The 17,926-nt window shown below is 38.0% G+C and overlaps 1 protein-coding gene across 1 annotated transcript in view; it reads right to left on the bottom strand.

Annotated features, from left to right (window-relative positions):
* LOC126413258 (ras-specific guanine nucleotide-releasing factor 2-like) overlaps window positions 1-17,926 on the bottom strand; it is a 1,992,910-nt gene that overhangs the window by 639,280 nt on the left and 1,335,704 nt on the right. The window contains 1 exon segment of the mRNA XM_050083160.1: window positions 10,737-10,886. Within this exon segment, the coding sequence (XP_049939117.1) occupies window positions 10,737-10,886 (150 nt within the window).

Raw genomic sequence — 17,926 nt, 5'->3', positions numbered from 1 at the left:
TGGCTGTACATCTTGTTTGTTAGGCAAACCAGAGAACAATACCCGCAAGGGCATGCACCTTGCGTGCCGTGACCAGCAATTGTGTGCACCCCTAGCAGTCTATGTTGTTTCTTAACTTTTCAATTTCACGGCATAGTCCGTCCTATTCACTATCATCTTTTAACTTTCAACAGAACAATACCCGCAAGGACATGCACCTCGCGTGATGCCACCGGCAATCGCATGGATCCATAGCTGTCTATGTCATTCAGTTTCGTGGCATAGTTCTTATCTGTTGATATAGGGGTATCTGTTGAGAGGCCAGACAAACGTGTGGTTCCTGAAGAGGAGCAGCAGCCTTTTCAGTAGTTGCAGGAGCAACAGTCTGGATGATTGACTGATCTGGCCTTGTAACACTAACCAAAATGGCCTTGCTGTGCTGGTACTGCGAACGGCTGAAAGCAAGGGGAAACTACAGCCGTAATTTTTCCCGACGTCATGCAGCTTTACTGTATGATTAAATGATGATGGCGTCCTATTGGGTAAAATATTCCGGAGGTAAAATAGTACCCCATTTGGATCTCTGGGCGGGGACTACTCAGGAGGACGCTGTTATCAGGAGAAAGAAAACTGCCGTTCTACGGATCGGACCACGGAATGACAGATTCCTTAATCGCACAAGTAGGTTAGAAAATTTAAAAAGGGAAATGGATAGGTTAAAGTTAGATATAGTGGGAATTAGTGAAGTTCGGTGGCAGGAGGAACAAGACTTTTGGTCAGGTGAATACACGGTTATAAATACAAAATCAAATAGGAGTAATGCAGGAGTAGGTTTAATAATGAATAAAAAAATAGGAGTGCGGGTAAGCTACTACAAACAGCATAGTGAACGCATTATTGTGGCCAAGATAGACACGAAGCCCACACCTACTACAGTAGTACAAGTTTATATGCCAACTAGCTTTGCAGATGATGAAGACATTGATGAAACATATGATGAGATAAAAGAAATTATTCAGGTAGTGAAGGGAGATGAAAATTTAATAGTCATGGGTGACTGGAATTCGACAGTAGGAAAAGAAAGAGAAGAGAAAGTAGTAGGTGAATATGGATTGGGGCTAAGAAATGAAAGAGGAAGCCGCCTGGTACAATGTTGCACAGAGCATAACTTAATCATAGCTAACACTTGGTTCAAGAATCATAAAAGAAGGTTGTATACATGGAAGAACCCTGGAGATACTAAAAGGTATCAGATAGATTATATAATGGTAAGACAGAGATTTAAGAATTTGGTTTTAAATTGTAAGACATTTCCAGGGGCAGATGTTGACTCTGACCACAATCTATTGGTTATGGACTGTAGATTAAAACTGAAGAAAGTGCAAAAAGGTGGGGATTTAAGGAGATGGGACATGGATAAACTGAAAGAACCAGAGATTGTACAGAGTTTCAGGGAGAGCATAAGGGAACAATTGAAAGGAATGGGGGAAAGAAATACAGTAGAAGAAGAATGGGTAGCTTTGAGGAATGAAATAGTGAAGGCAGCAGAGGATCAAGTAGGTAAAAAGATGAGGGCTAGTAGAAATCCTTGGGTAACAGAAGAGATACTGAATTTAATTGATGAAAGGAGAAAATACAAAAATGCAGTAAGTGAAGCAGGCAAAAAGGAATACAAACGTCTCAAAAATGAGATCGACAGGAAGTGCAAAATGGCTAAGCAGGGATGGCTAGAGGACAAATTTAAGGCTGTAGAGGCTTCTCTCATGAGGGGTAAGATAGATACTGCCTACAGGAAAATTAAAGAGACCTTTGGAGAAAAGAGAATCACTTGCATGAACATCAAGAGCTCAGATGGAAACCCAGTTCTAAGCAAAGAAGGGAAAGCAGAAAGGTGGAAGGAGTATATAAAGGGCCTATACAGGGGCGATGTTCTTGAGGACAATATTATGGAAATGGAAGAGGATGTAGATGAAGATGAAATGGGAGATATGATACTGCGTGAAGAGCTTGACAGAGCACTGAAAGATCTAAGTCGAAACAAGGCCCCGGGAGTAGACAACATTCCATTAGAACTACTGACAGCCTTTGGAGAGCCAGTCCTGACAAAACTCTACCATCTGATGAGCAAGATGTATGAGACAGGCAAAAAATTCCCTCAGACTTCAAGAAACTCTACCATCTGATGAGCAAGATGTATGAGACAGGCAAAAAATTCCCTCAGACTTCAAGAAGAATGTAATAATTCCAATCCCAAAGAAAGCAGGTGTTGACAGATGTGAAAATTACTGAACTATCAGTTTAATAAGTCACAGCTGCAAAATACTAACGCGAATTCTTTACATACAAATGGAAAAACTGGTAGAAGCCAACCTCGGGGAAGATCAGTTTGGATTCTGAAGAAATGTTGGAACACTTGAGGCAATACTGACCCTACGACTTATCTTAGAAGAAAGATTAAGGAAAGGCAAACCTATGTTTCTAGCATTTGTAGACTTAGAGAAAGCTTTTGACAATGTTGAATGGAATACTCTCTTTCAAATTCTGAAGGTGGCAGGGGTAAAATACAGGGAGCGAAAGGCTATTTACAATTTTTACAGAAACCAGATGGCAGTTATAAGAGTCGAAGGACATGAAAGGGAATCAGTGGTTGGGAAGGGATTGAGAGAGGGTTGTAGCCTCTCCCCGATCATATTCAATCTGTATATTGAGCAAGCAGTAAAGGAAACAAAAGAAAAGTTCGGAGTAGGTATTAAAATCCATGGAGAAGGAATAAAAACTTTGAGGTTCGCTGATGACATTGTAATTCTGTCAGAAACAGCAAAGGACTTGGAAGAGCAGTTGAACGGAATGGACAGTGTCTTGAAAGGAGGGGATAAGATGAACATCAACAAAAGCAGAACAAGGATAATGGAATGTAGTCGAATTAAGTCGGGTGATGGTGAGGGAATTAGATTAGGAAATGAGACACTTAAATTAGTAAAGGAGTTTTGCTATTTGGGGAACAAAATAACTGATGATGGTCAAAGTAGAGAGGATATAAAATGTAGACTGGCAACGGTAAGGAAAGCGTTTCTGAAGAAGAGAAATTTGTCAACATCGAGCATTGATTTAAGTGTTAGGAAGTTGTTTCTGAAAGTATTTGTATGGAATGTAGCCATGTATGGAAGTGAAACGTGGATGATAAATAGTTTAGACAAGAAGAGAATAGAAGCTTTCGAAATGTGATGCTACAGAAGAATGCTGAAGATTAGATGGGTAGATCACATAACTAATGAGGAGGTATTGAATAGAATTGGGGAGAAGAGGAGTTTGTGGCACAACTTGACTAGAAGAAGGGATCGGTTGGTAAGACATGTTCTGAGGCATCAAGGGATCACCAATTTAGTACTGGAGGGAAGCGTGGAGGGTAAAAATCAAAGAGGGAGACCAAGAGATGAGTACACTAAGCAGATTCAGAAGGATGTAGGCTACAGTAGGTACTGGGAAATGAAGAAGCTTGCACAGGATAGAGTAGCATGGAGAGCTGCATCAAACCAGTCTCAGGACTGAATACAACAACAACAACAACAACAACGGTTCCTTCTACCCACTTTCATCTTTCAAGTTTCCATAGGACAGCATCTTTTGGAGTTTACTATCTGGGCATATTCTAACGAAAAATTATTCAGTCCATTTGGACTAACACAGCTAGACTTTAACGTTTCATGTTGCAGAAGGGTCCAGGAGAACAGTGTTCTGTCCTCTCTGATGATAGCTGTTCGAGCACTCACAGATGTGAACCGTGTCTAGCCTGCAGCTTAACTGCCAGTAAGTCTCAGTTCAAGACCTGTGCTTTCTTTGATATTGTTCTTCCATTGTATTTTCCGAAGGATCACCGACTACTGAAGCAGTAGTATTTAACTGTATGATGTGTCTCAGGACACTGTGATATACCCAAGGACAGATGTGAGTTTTAGGCAACTAGCTGGGCCTGATGAGGCCAGCACTAAGGAGTTATATAGACATAAAATTTAATCGCAAAATGGTGAGAAGATGAATATGGAAAATTTGGTCGCTCAGTGAAGTTTTCTTTCATGAGAGATGTCGAGTTTTAAGAAGAAGTATGTAGCAGCTATCTTGGAATTGCAGTACTGTCACATAAATAGTTAAGTAGGCAATACCGTCGTGTCAACGATGCGCCATACATTCTACCTTCATAAAGGAAAAGCCCATTGGAAATTACGCTGCACTTAGTCTTTTCTAACTCAACCCCTTACACTTTCTGTCTCCACTGTGGAAGTTTCTAGATTCTCATCAAGTTTTGTTTTACTCTTCTCATTCTCAATGATGTTTGCATTCAATGGCACAATTTTCATGTCTGAGAACAGGAACCCAAATCTAGTAGACAAACATATCTATTCACTGGGTGCATGAACCCATAATTAGATGCCTTATAATTATTGTTTTGTTGGTCATCATTGAATGAACCATATCGATTGCACTCATCTATCCTTTTTATTCAGTAATATTATACCCCTTCTGTGACATTTATATTTGTCACTTCTCACTCTGAACCACATAAAAACGTTCATCGGGTGCATTAGCCCCAAAAACATATGAAGTTTCCATTCTGTAAGTAATCGAGAGGTCAAAGTACAGTCACCCCAGTAAACAGCATCAGTATGCCTTATTGCCCTCTGATTCTTAGACCCGCCGCTTACTTCCAGTATAGTGCAGAGATGCAGCACAAGCAGCGGCGTTGAAGTCATCTGCCACAAGCCACTCTGACGTAGCCGCCGCACTGACCCTAAAGTCATCTGCTGCATGCCGCTCTGACACAGCTGCTGTGCTGGCCTCCGGTCACATTACTAGTGCTACCACGATATTAACACTTCATTGTTATGAACACAATTTCCAGTCGCAGACATATGGGATAGAAATCTTGAACAGTGGATTTCTAACAAACAGTTCTTATTGTGATGTTACCATGCTACTTATAACCTTTCATGCCAGCACGGCTTACTCTATCAGTATTCACACCCATTTACCTATGCTTTTCTACCTGAAAGTTCATTCATGATTCCTTTGTCAACTGAATTACCTGCTTTATCTAATATATCCATTGATCATCTTTTAACATCAATCGATGACCTCTTAAAACATGAGATAGGACAAATTTCTTATGATCACCTGTTAACACACTTAAGTGAATGGCAGACAGCCACTAAACTACATACAACCATTATATCCAGTCCCACGGTAACCCAGGTCACTGCTATTGTTATTACTGTACTGATATGGAGCTTGTATAAGAAGGGGTTTTGCAAATGCTTACGACCGTCCCCTCCAATAGACCCAGAACCTCAGCCTCATGGTGAATATTGCCCATGATTTGAAAGAAAAACCCTAACAAGGCATGTGCCCTCCTTTAGTTTTAAGAGTTCAACTGTGTTATCTACCAATGTGAAAACTTATGCAGCATAGTGAAGTGCTCCCCCAGTGTTAACCCCCTGTTTTAAATGTGTGTGAAATGTGTGAACCTCCCCTCATACTGGTTGGTTGGTTGGTTTTGGGGGAAGAGACCAAACAGCGAGGTCATCGGTCTCATCGGATTAGGGAAGGACAGGGAAGGAAGTCGGCCATGCCCTTTCAGACGAACCATCCTGGCATTTGCCTGGAGCGATTTAGGGAAATCACGGAAAACCTAAATCAGGATGGCCGGACGCGAGATTGAACCGTCGTCCTCCCGAATGCGAGTCCAGTGTGCTAACCACTGCGCCACCTCACTCGGTCCCCTCATACTCCACTGCACCGAGTTCCAGTGAACAGACCTGGCCACTGCCATGTCCACTTCCAGCCGGTAGCTTGTGCGCTGCCTGCTGAGGACAACACAATGCGCCGCATCTTGCCACTCAGTCCTGCATGTAAGTTCAGTGGTAATATGTATGCTCTTTTAAAAATCAAAGACACTTGGCGTGTATGCCCGATTCAAATTATTACTTTCTCAGATGTTTTATTCACACTTGCTAACTCATGTAATTTTGTTTTGATGTTTTATACTGTTTATTCCTTGTTCTTGTGTAAACATAACATTGTTGAAGTGTGTAAACCCCTCTGTGAGCCCTAAGAGGTCTTCAAAGTCTCTACATCTACCCCTAGTTAAAGGCTCCTACTGTCTTCTGTGGGAACCTTTAACAATTCAAGCATTTTCAGCCAATAAATAGCCTTGTCACACAAAAATTGTCCAACTAATTTATTTATGCCCACCGCCTTAGCCGTCCGGTGATCTTGAACAATATGGTGGCTTGCAGAGTGTATATGCAGGTGTGGATGTTTAGCAACTGTTTCATTTGATACAAAGTATGCTTAGATATTATGGGAATTTCTGGCAGAATGTAAATATTTCAGGAGACCACTCACTGACCGGCAGAAGAATTTAGTCATCAACAGTGCCACATGAAAGAGAAAGTAAACTTGCTAGTTTTCAGAATAAATCCTTTTTTGAGCTAGAGTACACACACACACACACACACACACACACACACACACACATACACACACACACACACACACACAAAAGCCGCAGCTGGCACAATTTTGGGGCAGAGAGGAATGTGTGTGCACACGGAGGATTTATTCTGAGAGCTAGTAAGTTTTCTTGGAGTAAAATGTGCTTTCTAATCATGTTCATTGCTGATAGATATCAGTTCTTGGCACAACAAACATACTGGCATACCTTCTGCATGATGAAAATAGAATTCAAGTTATCTTGAAATTGGTAACTTTCTGCAATTATCTTCCATTTCTTTCCTTTTCTTTAGTTATTAAAATTTACAAATGATATTCAGACCTGTCAAACAAAACCACCTTCTGCTTCACAGGCACTAACCAGACTAAAATGTCATTACAAACTTTGAACAAAGTACAACAATAAAGTACGAACTGAACTGGAAAGTAGAAAATGAAATCCTTACTGGTATTTCACACTTAATTCACATTGTCAAATGTGTATACAGATTTATACTGATTTGGGCCCCAGTGTTTTTGTACCCCTGGATTTGATATGATAACTAATGACATTCAACTGAAATGACATCTTACTGAAATTTCTATTTGCTTTCAGTCATTCTACCAAGAAATAATTTTGGAGGCCACTGCAGGTAATACCATATGAGGTCTGTTCAAAAAATTCCCGAACTTTGTCCACATAATACTTTCCTTCACAACTGATACATGACTCCCAACACCGTTTCCACATCTGGAAGCAGTCTTCGTATGCCTCTTGCATGATTGCGTAAAGTGCCGTCTGTGAATTTTCTTTTATCTCGTCTATCACTGTAGATCTTCATCCTTTCAGTAGGATTTTCAACTTTGTAAACAAAACAAAAAAAATCCACAGACACCAGGCCTGGAGAGTATGGAGGAATGATGAATAAATCCTTCAAAGTCAAAGAAAACTATCAGCATGACTTTGACATTTGATCTGACCTTAGAGAACCTTTCCTGACCCATTGTGATGATTGAACATTGGTCTCAACATCACAACTATATACCCACATCTTATCACTAGTTATGATTCTCTTAAGGAACACCTCATTCTCATTCACACAATCCAAAAGTTCTTCACAGATTGTGAAGTGAAGGTCTTTCTGGTCTTGACTCATGAGCCGTGGAACAAACTTGGTGGCAACACAATGCATTCCAAGATAGTGTATCAGCATTTCATGACATTAGCCAACTGAAATGTTACATTTTTCTGCATCTTTCAGACAGTCAGTCTTTGATTGGCACACATAATTTCACTGACATTCCTGACATGAGTGTCGTTGGTAGACATTGAAGATGTCCTGAACAAAGGTTGCCTTTAACTTCTGTCTGGCCATTTTTGAATGGTGTGGACCATTTCTAACACCAATTACGGGCTAAGCACTCATCACCGTAGGCTTCCTGCATCATTTGATGTGTCTCTGTAAAGGTTTTCTTGAGTTTCACACAAAATTTAATGCAGATGCATTGCTCCTCTAACTCTGCCATCTCGAAATTCACAACTCAACATTCTACTCAATACAGCACTGAACAATAACTAACAGAGGTACAATGAAACTTCTGGTAGTTACACACAAAAAACACAGGTGTGTCGAAGGATGGCATCTGCATTTCACTCCAACATACCACTGGCATGAAATTATGAATGATCTGGATATTTGAATAGACCTCATATTTACCCAAGCATAAGATGACCCTGAAAATGATCCTCTTTTTTTTAAGAGACTCACTGAGAAAATTTTATTTTTATTCTATTTTCAGTAACTAAAATCACAAACTGTTTTACTGATATAAAGTATCTGTCTAGAAAGTTAACACTACATTTATACCAAATTTATGCCATTTATTGTCTGTCTACAATTTTGTAAAACAGCGAAAAATAAAATAAACAAAAGAAATAGTTTACTTCAATTTTTACATTCCATTCCCTTTTTGTTTAACATGTGGTACAACTATTTTTAACTAAAGTCTAGGTCTAGTCAGTCACAGAGTTATGTCTGTACTGCTCATAGGTCAGTAATGCATCAGTTTTACTTAGTCAGTGGTATGATACTTTCACATCACCAACGAGAGGCAATAATAGAGGCAACGAATTTCTAGCACTGATATTCAGACCATTCTCTTCTTTGGTGTTTTGTCTAATATTGACTGTTTTTGTAGAACATGTCATGAATTATTATGTTGTGGTTAGTTTGGAACCTAATACCACAGTTTATATCACTGCACGTGAAACTAGCAGCAATTAAGTTTATAATCTAAGCTGTCAGAATAATTTGGCTGTTTCTTCCTAACATATTAAAATTTCTGAAGTGGACATTAGGATGGGACCTAATAGGACAACTTAAAAACAAGTGAAACACGCACAACAAAATTTGCAATCTTGGTCGTCATGGGTATTTGGCTGTTTCTTTCAAATATGTCATGATTTCCAAGGTTGTGGTTATGATGGAACCTAAGAACACAGACGATTTTTCCAAATGCACAGTGAATTTTATGTAAGAATGTGACAATACTCCTTCGTCTCTTGCTTCCAAACATGTCTGCCCAATGCTCTCTCATTGGATGCACAGATCCAGCAGCTCACCCATCCCTTTTCATTCCCTCCATACCTCATGGTGAGCACTGATAACACTGTTGCATGAAACATCTAAGTAAGTCACTGGTCCCTATCTAAGACTTTTACTGTTTCCTGCATATATGTGTAGTGTTATTGAGTAATTATCCAATTTTAAAGCCACTTCAGTTCTGACTAGAAATGGATTCAGGCGAACTGTGGTTTATGCATGGCAGACGTTCATAAAAAGCCGATGTGTGCAGCATTCTACAAGTTGATAGAATCATTAAATTTGCTGCCATTTCACCACTCCCCTTCTCATATTTGCCCTACTTCTCAGGCAAGCTGGTGTTACTGCATTCCCTTCAATAATTCTGAATTATAAAAAATTAATCTACATGTGACTTCAACTGGCAAAGCATCATTAGTAACTGTAAGACAATGCTACATTAATATAGTACTCAACATAAAAAGTTTAACTCACCAGCAATAGTTTAATCTGCAAATACAGGGTGAGACAAAAAGGATTTAACAACTTTAGAATGATACAGAACTTTGTTGAGGTAACTTAGAGAGTTGGTAGATGTGCCATTTTGTAGCAAAGAACCTCAGGTTTTATTCAAATAGTGCATCAGTTCCCCATTCCACCACCATGAGCGCCAGCATAATGCATAGTTAAAATGACTATTTGTGCATTGTGCGTTTTGGCTTTATGAAATGAACATTAATGCCACAGATGACCAAGATGGGATGGTTTACTACCAGCAAGACAATGTACCACCTCATTTCCCCATGGAATTTCAAGGTTTCCTCGATAATCGCTTCCCAGGTCAGGGAAGACTGTATATGTTTCTCCCCAACCAAACAATTTAACCAACCTGAAAAATCGAATCTAAACCACCACTCTAACAGTTATACTCAATTTGTTGCAATAAGTGTGAGAAGAAATTGATTGCTGGAGGAATGTTTGCCACATCACAAATGGTAGCCACATTGAACCAAAATGACACTTTTATTTGAAACTTTTGGTTGTTTGTGATAAAATGACACACTTTCCAATTCTGGAAGTTATCTCGATAAATTTCTATATCATTACAAAGTTGTAAAGGCCTTTTTGACTCATCCTGTATACGTTAACCCCATATTTTTCAAATCAGTAGTTTGGGGAAAGAAAACCCTTATTTTATAATCAGGTAAATATGGTAAACAGAAAGGGAAATTATTAAAAATGTTGCTGCAGTTTTGTATGACTGATAATGCTTCACAACATTCTATTTAAACACTGTGTCTCACATACTGTAAATGCTGATGTCTATTGTACACATAGAATCTGCTAACTGTTGAAACTAGGAGACATGTTAGAAAGACTGCTTGTGCTGTGACTCATTAATATTATCACTTTTCCAAATAATGTTGCTTCCTCATGTGTTATCATTTCTGTGATTGGTACATAAAAACATTTATATTAAATGAAATAGTTTAACAGATAACAACCAATAAATGAATAGGAAAAGCAACAAGCAATGGTTAGGCACAAAAACAAGAGACTGAAGATGAAGACTACAGATTAACTGCAAAACTTATGTTCTTCTTTGGAATACAAATGCATAGACAAAAACCAACCATTTTTAGTAACTATCAAAACTGATAACACGTACAAAAAGTCAAACACACTTACCTTGCATGAATTAAGAGTTCGGCTGAAGCGAATGTCAACATCATCTTTGAATAATTTGGGATCATTCTTGATGGACTGGGGCATTGTGACAGAAGATGTGTCTGACATTGAACTGTGCAAGAGATCATTAAAATGAACGTTGTCCATACACTGAAATGTAAGATACATCAGAAATACTTGAGATTTTTAATGTTTTAATTTTCTTATATAGCTGATTTATTTACTTTATTGTATGAAATTTTGTTTAATGATTGCACACTTCTACTTGGCCCCTGAGTTGAGGAGGCTGTGTGTGGAACATTGAGATTGGTTCATAGCACACCAGCTGCTGAGACAGGCCCTGCCTCCTTTTCCCAGAGCAGTATAAAAGAAATGGAAGCATATAAAGGAAATTAATTTGTAATGGATTAATTAAGTTTTGGGTGAGTTTCTAGAAGGACCAGATACAGTCTACTTGGTAATTTTTGTAAATGATATCAATAATCAGCATATAATGTCCACAAATCAACGTTATATTCACAATGGCTGCTTATTGTTAGGGTGCACAACACTGTTAGGTAGCTGAGGGTGACAGTGATCTTAAACATCCTGTGGCAGCTCCAAGTCAGCCAACTTTCACTGATCACAGAGGGGCAAGCAAAATGTGTTACCAATAGTGTGCCACTCGTCTTGCATGTGGGTAGGTTTCTTTACTTTAATTAATTTTCAGAACTGCTCCATATTTTTTTTTCTTCTGGCTTTCTGTAGAAGTATAATCTCTTTTATCCACCACATTTTACGGACTATTAGATGCGCCTTAAGTTTCAAGTATCTTTTTAAATTATATTTTTATCATTAGAGAGCCAGACTAAAAAAAATTCTTAGTGTATACAACAGAACTGATCATTGTGATGTCTCCTGGGTAGCTCTATAAAAAATTAAACTAGATCTATACCAGATGTGTAAATGTGAAGTGTAAAGAAAGTACAAAACTGAGTGTATTTCTGCCAATAAAAAGCATAGCTAATATGACAGATACTTATAAACCCTACAACTCATTAATAGGGTATTTTTGTGTTAAAAATGTTAATAAAATACATATTTTACTATCAGAAAATAACTATACAATGTAAAGACATTCTTTGTAACCATGGAAATCCTATCTCATTAATGTTAAAAAAAGACTTGGTTCAAAGGTATAAGCCTACTTTTGTCTCTGCCATTGAAGAATTAAGTTGCTTAGCAGTTCCTACACACTAAGTATTTTATGTATGTATTTTCTCTTACAATGTATGGTAAAAAGCAAATTTCTCCTGTTATTCAAAACCTCTCACTCCCAGTGGAAAAATTTAAGTGAAAATAATTATTTAGAGTGGGGTTTATAGAAAATTGCCCATCTGGCTTTTTTTTTGTCATGGTGGTGCACAGGTGACCATTATGTGGAATTTAATTAAAATATTAAATATTGGGCTTCATCCTCAAGTTAACACAAAAAATACTTTGAATACTGAAAACAGTTTTCAGGCTTTAGTATTTGCAAAGTTCATTTTATTAGAATTATTATGGAACTGCATAGATAAATTTAACTGCAGTAGGCAATAAGGCTTAGGTTTGCTTCACAGTCTCTCTAAGTTCACAATTAAATTTATTTCTGTCAAGTAAATGCTTAACCAAACTGAAGCCAGTGTGATACAAATGAAATTATTTATCATGAGCACAAATCCTTACACTACGTAGGAGGTTACATCATCTCTCTCTTTGCAACAATTAATTTATTGGGCAATACCAGTAATAGTTTCGTGCTACTACTGATTATCTTTGAGCTAGTTGCGAGATTGTATAATGTAATTAAACAATTGCAAACAAAACTGTACCCATTTTTCCTAATATTTTTGCCTGCATACCAATTCTGATTATCATTAGCGTATATGTAAGCTGAATTTATGAGTGTGCAGAATATGCGCGACACCAACAGTGTATTAGATGTCCTTTACCTTTTTCCAAACAATCCTGACCACATTTTACATTACAATTAAAATACTTTAATATCAAAGAAGAGAGAGAGAGATGATATACCTGTAAAACCCCTGACAACTGTCATCGAACTTTCTTCTTCTGCTTCTTCTTCCTCTTCATTGTCATCTTTGTCCTCCTCATTAGTAAAATGGTCATCACTGCCATTGAGAGCGTTACTTATACCACTTCTTGAAAGATTTATCAAAAATGTTTTCTCTCACTCTAAGCCATGACTGTTTTATCCACTGACACAGATGTTTGGTTGAATGTTGTCTTAAGGCTCCCTTTGGTGTGAATTCAGGTTGGGTTTCATCCATCATCCATTTGTTCCATTCCGCTCTGACTTACACCTTAAATGGTTTATTTATTGACACATCTAGAGGTTGCAATTGTGAAGTAAGTCCTCCTGGAATAATGGGAAACTCTGTATTTCCCCAGTCTTAAATGATGATGATGATGATGAATTTCTCTTTCACATAATTTTTCAAATGACAGCTGAACTGATCTACCACAAGAAGAGAACTCTTTTCAATAAAGCACCTTTCCCACTCTCTGTTAATCCACAATTTCATACCGGCCTCATCCATCCAACCCTTGTCATGTACGTGAACAAAACACCTGGCAGTATTTCAGAAGGTTTTGGCATTGTTTTGTGCTTGAAAATGATCACTGGATTAAGTTTAGTACCATCAGCACAACATGAAAGGATGACAGTGTAGTGCATTTTTTTCATTTTCACTTGTTTTTATAGTTACAGTTTTAGCATCTTGCATGGCAACAGTTCTGTTACTTGACACATGTCGGAGGAGTTTCATCCACATTCACTATTTGGCTTAGTCCCACACTGGTTTCCTTTCAGTGTTGAATAATAAAGCAATGAAAAGATAATATTTTCTCTTCATACTCTTGTGAAACTTTCCAAGATATTTTGGTTTTGGTCCATGTACTAAGTGCAACCATGCCCTTAAAGTATGTTAGGTTCCACTGTAGCCCTAACAAACATGTATTTGAATCATTTTTGTATTAATTCCAGTGACATTTTGAGAGTGTCCTTGATCCCTTTGAATACATCATTTTCTAGTTTTGGTCATTTTATATTCAGTCCTCTATTTACACATTTAGCCTTCCTCATTTTTTGCAGTTCTTCTTTACTAGACTGCCAATTGTAAATGGTTTTTTTCTGTTGGTGGAGGCCTGAAATGCTGCTCAGCTGCTCTGTTCCATGATCTTCTACATATGCTATTACTTTCAATTTATAACCCACATCATATGAATACCTTCTTTTTTTTAACATCGCAAAACTAGTTACTAACAAAAATATTGTACTGTTACTGATAATACAAATCACTTTCAATTCACATTTACTAGCACCATAGACTGCAATGGCGCGTCAAAGGCTAGACAGTGTTCTGGGTTTATGATGGTGGAGCGGGAAGGAGACAGCGTTAGCAAGCTTGTGAATCCCTACAACTCATGTTTGTTGCATCAGTTAATTGCTGCTACCAGTTGAATACACTGTTGCCAAACAGACATAGGTTCCCCACGCCATTGAATATATGGTTATTTTTAAGACTGGCAGTATTTTAAAACAAATGCTGGATATTTTTATATTAATTTTAAGTATAAGTTGCACCTGAATTTTGGAGGTAATTTTGCAAAGAAAAAAGTGCAACTTATAGTCTGTAAAATATGGTAATCGTTTGATGGAAATCAACTTGTCTTCATAGCTGAAATCATTAACCATAATGGAGTGGTGGTATTTAAGAGAGGAACTATAAGTTCATATACTGATGGTATGAAAATGTTTCATTAACTGAATTTGGCCATTAAGTAGTGTTTTTATTTATCATACTGTGCTCTATGTCTTACAGAGTAAGAGTACTCTTAAATGTCATTTGTTTGGCAGATAGGGATGACTCAGCAGTATTTCTAAAGAACATATGACCTCTCATGAATTAAGACATTAATTGAAGACAATATCTACAAAATATTCCAAGTGATTACTATTGCTTGTTTACAGGAACAAGCGAAATATTTTTATGAAACTTTACTATATGGCATCAAGTTTCACTTATTCCGTTGACCATCATAATGCTGGAAAATCACTATTTAAGAGACTCTCTTGGAAAATATTATTTATGTTTGCTATTTAGTATACTAAAGAAAGTTTGCGTGAGGTAGACGGAAGTTTTTGGATGTCTGAAATTTTTTCTTCCATCATTGAAGACTATTTGCAGCTTTCTCAGTCACCAAGCATAGGGTGCAATGTTCTACACAGCTGAATGGAAAAGTAGATTCATCCAATAAGTGCATGGAAATTGGTACGAGAAGCAATTACTATTTCTAGTTTTGTGAAAGTAAGATGTGCATCTTCTTTACCATATCAAAACTTCATAAAGATAGTTGACTACAACTTTGTCCTTGTACTGGTAAGAAGCACGGTTGGTGCTTATGTTTTTCTATTGATTTTAATTCATATGTCTGCACGTACTTTGTAACATTTTCCATCTCAGCTGTGCCAAATCAATATGTTTTGTCAGCTATATATGTGTACCTACTGGGTAACACCTGTATAAGTTAATAATTATACTTTGCATATTACAATTGGTACAATGAGATCTACGCCTACTTTCTAGCTACCCTTGGTTAGCCACATAGTACCTCTATCTCCGTGGTGGAAAAATGCACTTGTACAGGCGTACAAAATATTACAGAAAATCCTCACCTCCCTGTTCACACACACATGCCAACCATCAGGAGAGGAAGGCTTCATTCTCATTACCCATGCTGGAAACTGCAAGGATGTTAGTTTGGAATGGCTTTAATACTAATGACTGCTGGAGATATACGCATCAGATTAATGCTACAACAAAACAACTTAAGATCTCATGCATATTGATCAAGAACTGCTATGCAAGATCTGGTCAGCTCTTAACCAAATAAGAACCAATCCCGGCAGATGTGCCAATTCTCTGCACAAGTGGAAGGAAATAACTCCTCCAAGTTGTGAGCGTACACTGAAAAGCAGACTGCTTATCATTTAGTACAAGAATGCCTCTGAGAACATTCCATGGTTATCCAACAGAGTTCCTGCTGATGACAGAGGGGTCAATAGACTACACTTGTGGCCCAGGTTATTCTTTAGTGTACCTATCTTATGACAGGTTAGAGCTGGAGGTTCTCTATCACATACTGTTTTGAGCATTTTTTCCTCCATTTGTTTGTAGGTTCATCTACATTTAATATCATCCATCATTCAAATTCTGTTCCACCTCTTCCTCTCATTTTTCCACTTTCCTCTTTATAATTCATTATTGCAGACAATTCCTGTGCAGTATATGTCCCACCCAAGATTTTTTTTCTTTCTGAGCACTTTGCATTATCATTGTTCTTCCCCTCTTTTATTCATTACATTTTCATACTTAAGTCAGTCAGTCCACTTCACCTTAAACATTCTTCTCCATGGACACACTTCAAAACTTTCTAAATATCTTTCTTCTTTCTTTCTAACTGTTTATGTTTCACTGCTGTACTGATCCTTGCACAACTGTGCACAGTACTAATATGTTCCAAAAAGTCACATGAAAAAATGTGATTATTTAGGTGGTTATATCTCATGTTCTATTGCTCACAGAGAGAAGGGGTCAAGTGTTTCGGATAGGCCTTAGCCTAGTGACCATTTGTACACCTGTCAGAAGACTGGCCATCCTGTAGCTATCCTACAGTACAATGTCAAAATTTAAACATTGCATACTTACTCTAGCCCAGGCAAAACTGAGCTATTCAGTAGGTTCTTATCAAATAGATGTGATCGAGGGTGGCTCTTGGGTTGCTTATAAAACCCCCATTTGTTCATTGATGTTTCCTGAGAAAACTAAAAAAAACCATGATTTCTGGGTATCAAAAGTACCATCTGCGGTGATGCATCTATAATGCCCATTCACGCCAAATCACTGGAATTTTTACCATATGTTCTCAGGGAACCCATAAACTTTTTTCGATATAATTCTCCATTACCAAGATCCCTAGGTTCAAAATTACCGTATATATTCGTATAAAGTATGCATGTAATACCCAGTCTGAGGCATAAATGTTGTTTTAAGTGGCATAGTGAACATGCTATACAGTCTGACTTGACCTAGAAATTATTTGATAGTACCATCTGGCAGCATAAGCATCTTACAAAAAATTATTTTGTCATACAAAGTTCTTTGTACTTGCAGATCAAACACTGCATTTTTGGATACTCTGTAGGTGTTGCCTAAAAATTTGCATTTTTATGTAACACAGTGTAAAGTGAACTCATATAGAATTAGAGACCATTTTGTGTTATAATATACATACTTACTTGATTTTTATATGTTCTCAAAGTGTGAAGATATGTGGAAGCATATAAATAAACTGTCAGCACTTTACTGACCTGCAGAATTTGTTTTATATAAGCAGCAGACCCTGCTGTAAAAGGGAAAAGAAGGGAAATAGCTACAAGATGCTTCTGTCACAGCATAAAAGAAGCAAATAGGCTCCCTTTTAAAAGAGTCTGACGAAAGAGTTGGGAACCAACTGCCTCAATTGTCATCCTGCCTTCCTCACCAAAAATGTTTGTGAGTGGACATATTCATGTTTTCTGTGCTGAAAGAGAGTAGCATAGAGACAGTGGCAGAAGAACAAAGAGGAGGCATTGTCAGTGGGAGAGAAAGAGAAAGGAGACAGTGATGGCTGGAGAGAGAGAGTGGCAGTGAAAGAGAAAGAGAGATGGTTGAAGACAACAGCATTGGCAGGCAAATGAAGTAGAGGTAGTGATGGTCAGTGACAGTATATGAGAAAGAGAGAGAGATGGAGACAGTAGCAGTAGCAGTGGGAGCAAAAGAGAGAGGAGACAGTGGAAATGAAAAAGAAAGATGGGTGGAGACGATACATAGGGTTGGGTTGGTTGGACTCACTACCCCCCCCCCCCCCCCAAAAAAATCCCTCACTACCCCCCCCCCCCAAATCCCCCCCCCCCCCCCCACCCCACACAACCAGCAAACTTCCACAAAAAATGTTTGCCCACTTTCCCACATTCCTTACTCCTACGTGTTAAAGTTTCCCAATTTAGGGGTCAAAACCCTGAGCAAACTGTCCCCGAGAGGAGATAATAGTGAACAAAAAGAAAGATAGCAGCAGATTGTGAGTAAGAAAGAAGGAGACTGTGG

This window comes from Schistocerca serialis, chromosome 7 (assembly GCF_023864345.2).
Source record: "Schistocerca serialis cubense isolate TAMUIC-IGC-003099 chromosome 7, iqSchSeri2.2, whole genome shotgun sequence".
Classification (NCBI taxonomy): domain Eukaryota; kingdom Metazoa; phylum Arthropoda; class Insecta; order Orthoptera; family Acrididae; genus Schistocerca; species Schistocerca serialis.
Note: the sequence above shows the minus strand (reverse complement) of the source record. Positions and strands in the feature narration are given on the sequence as shown.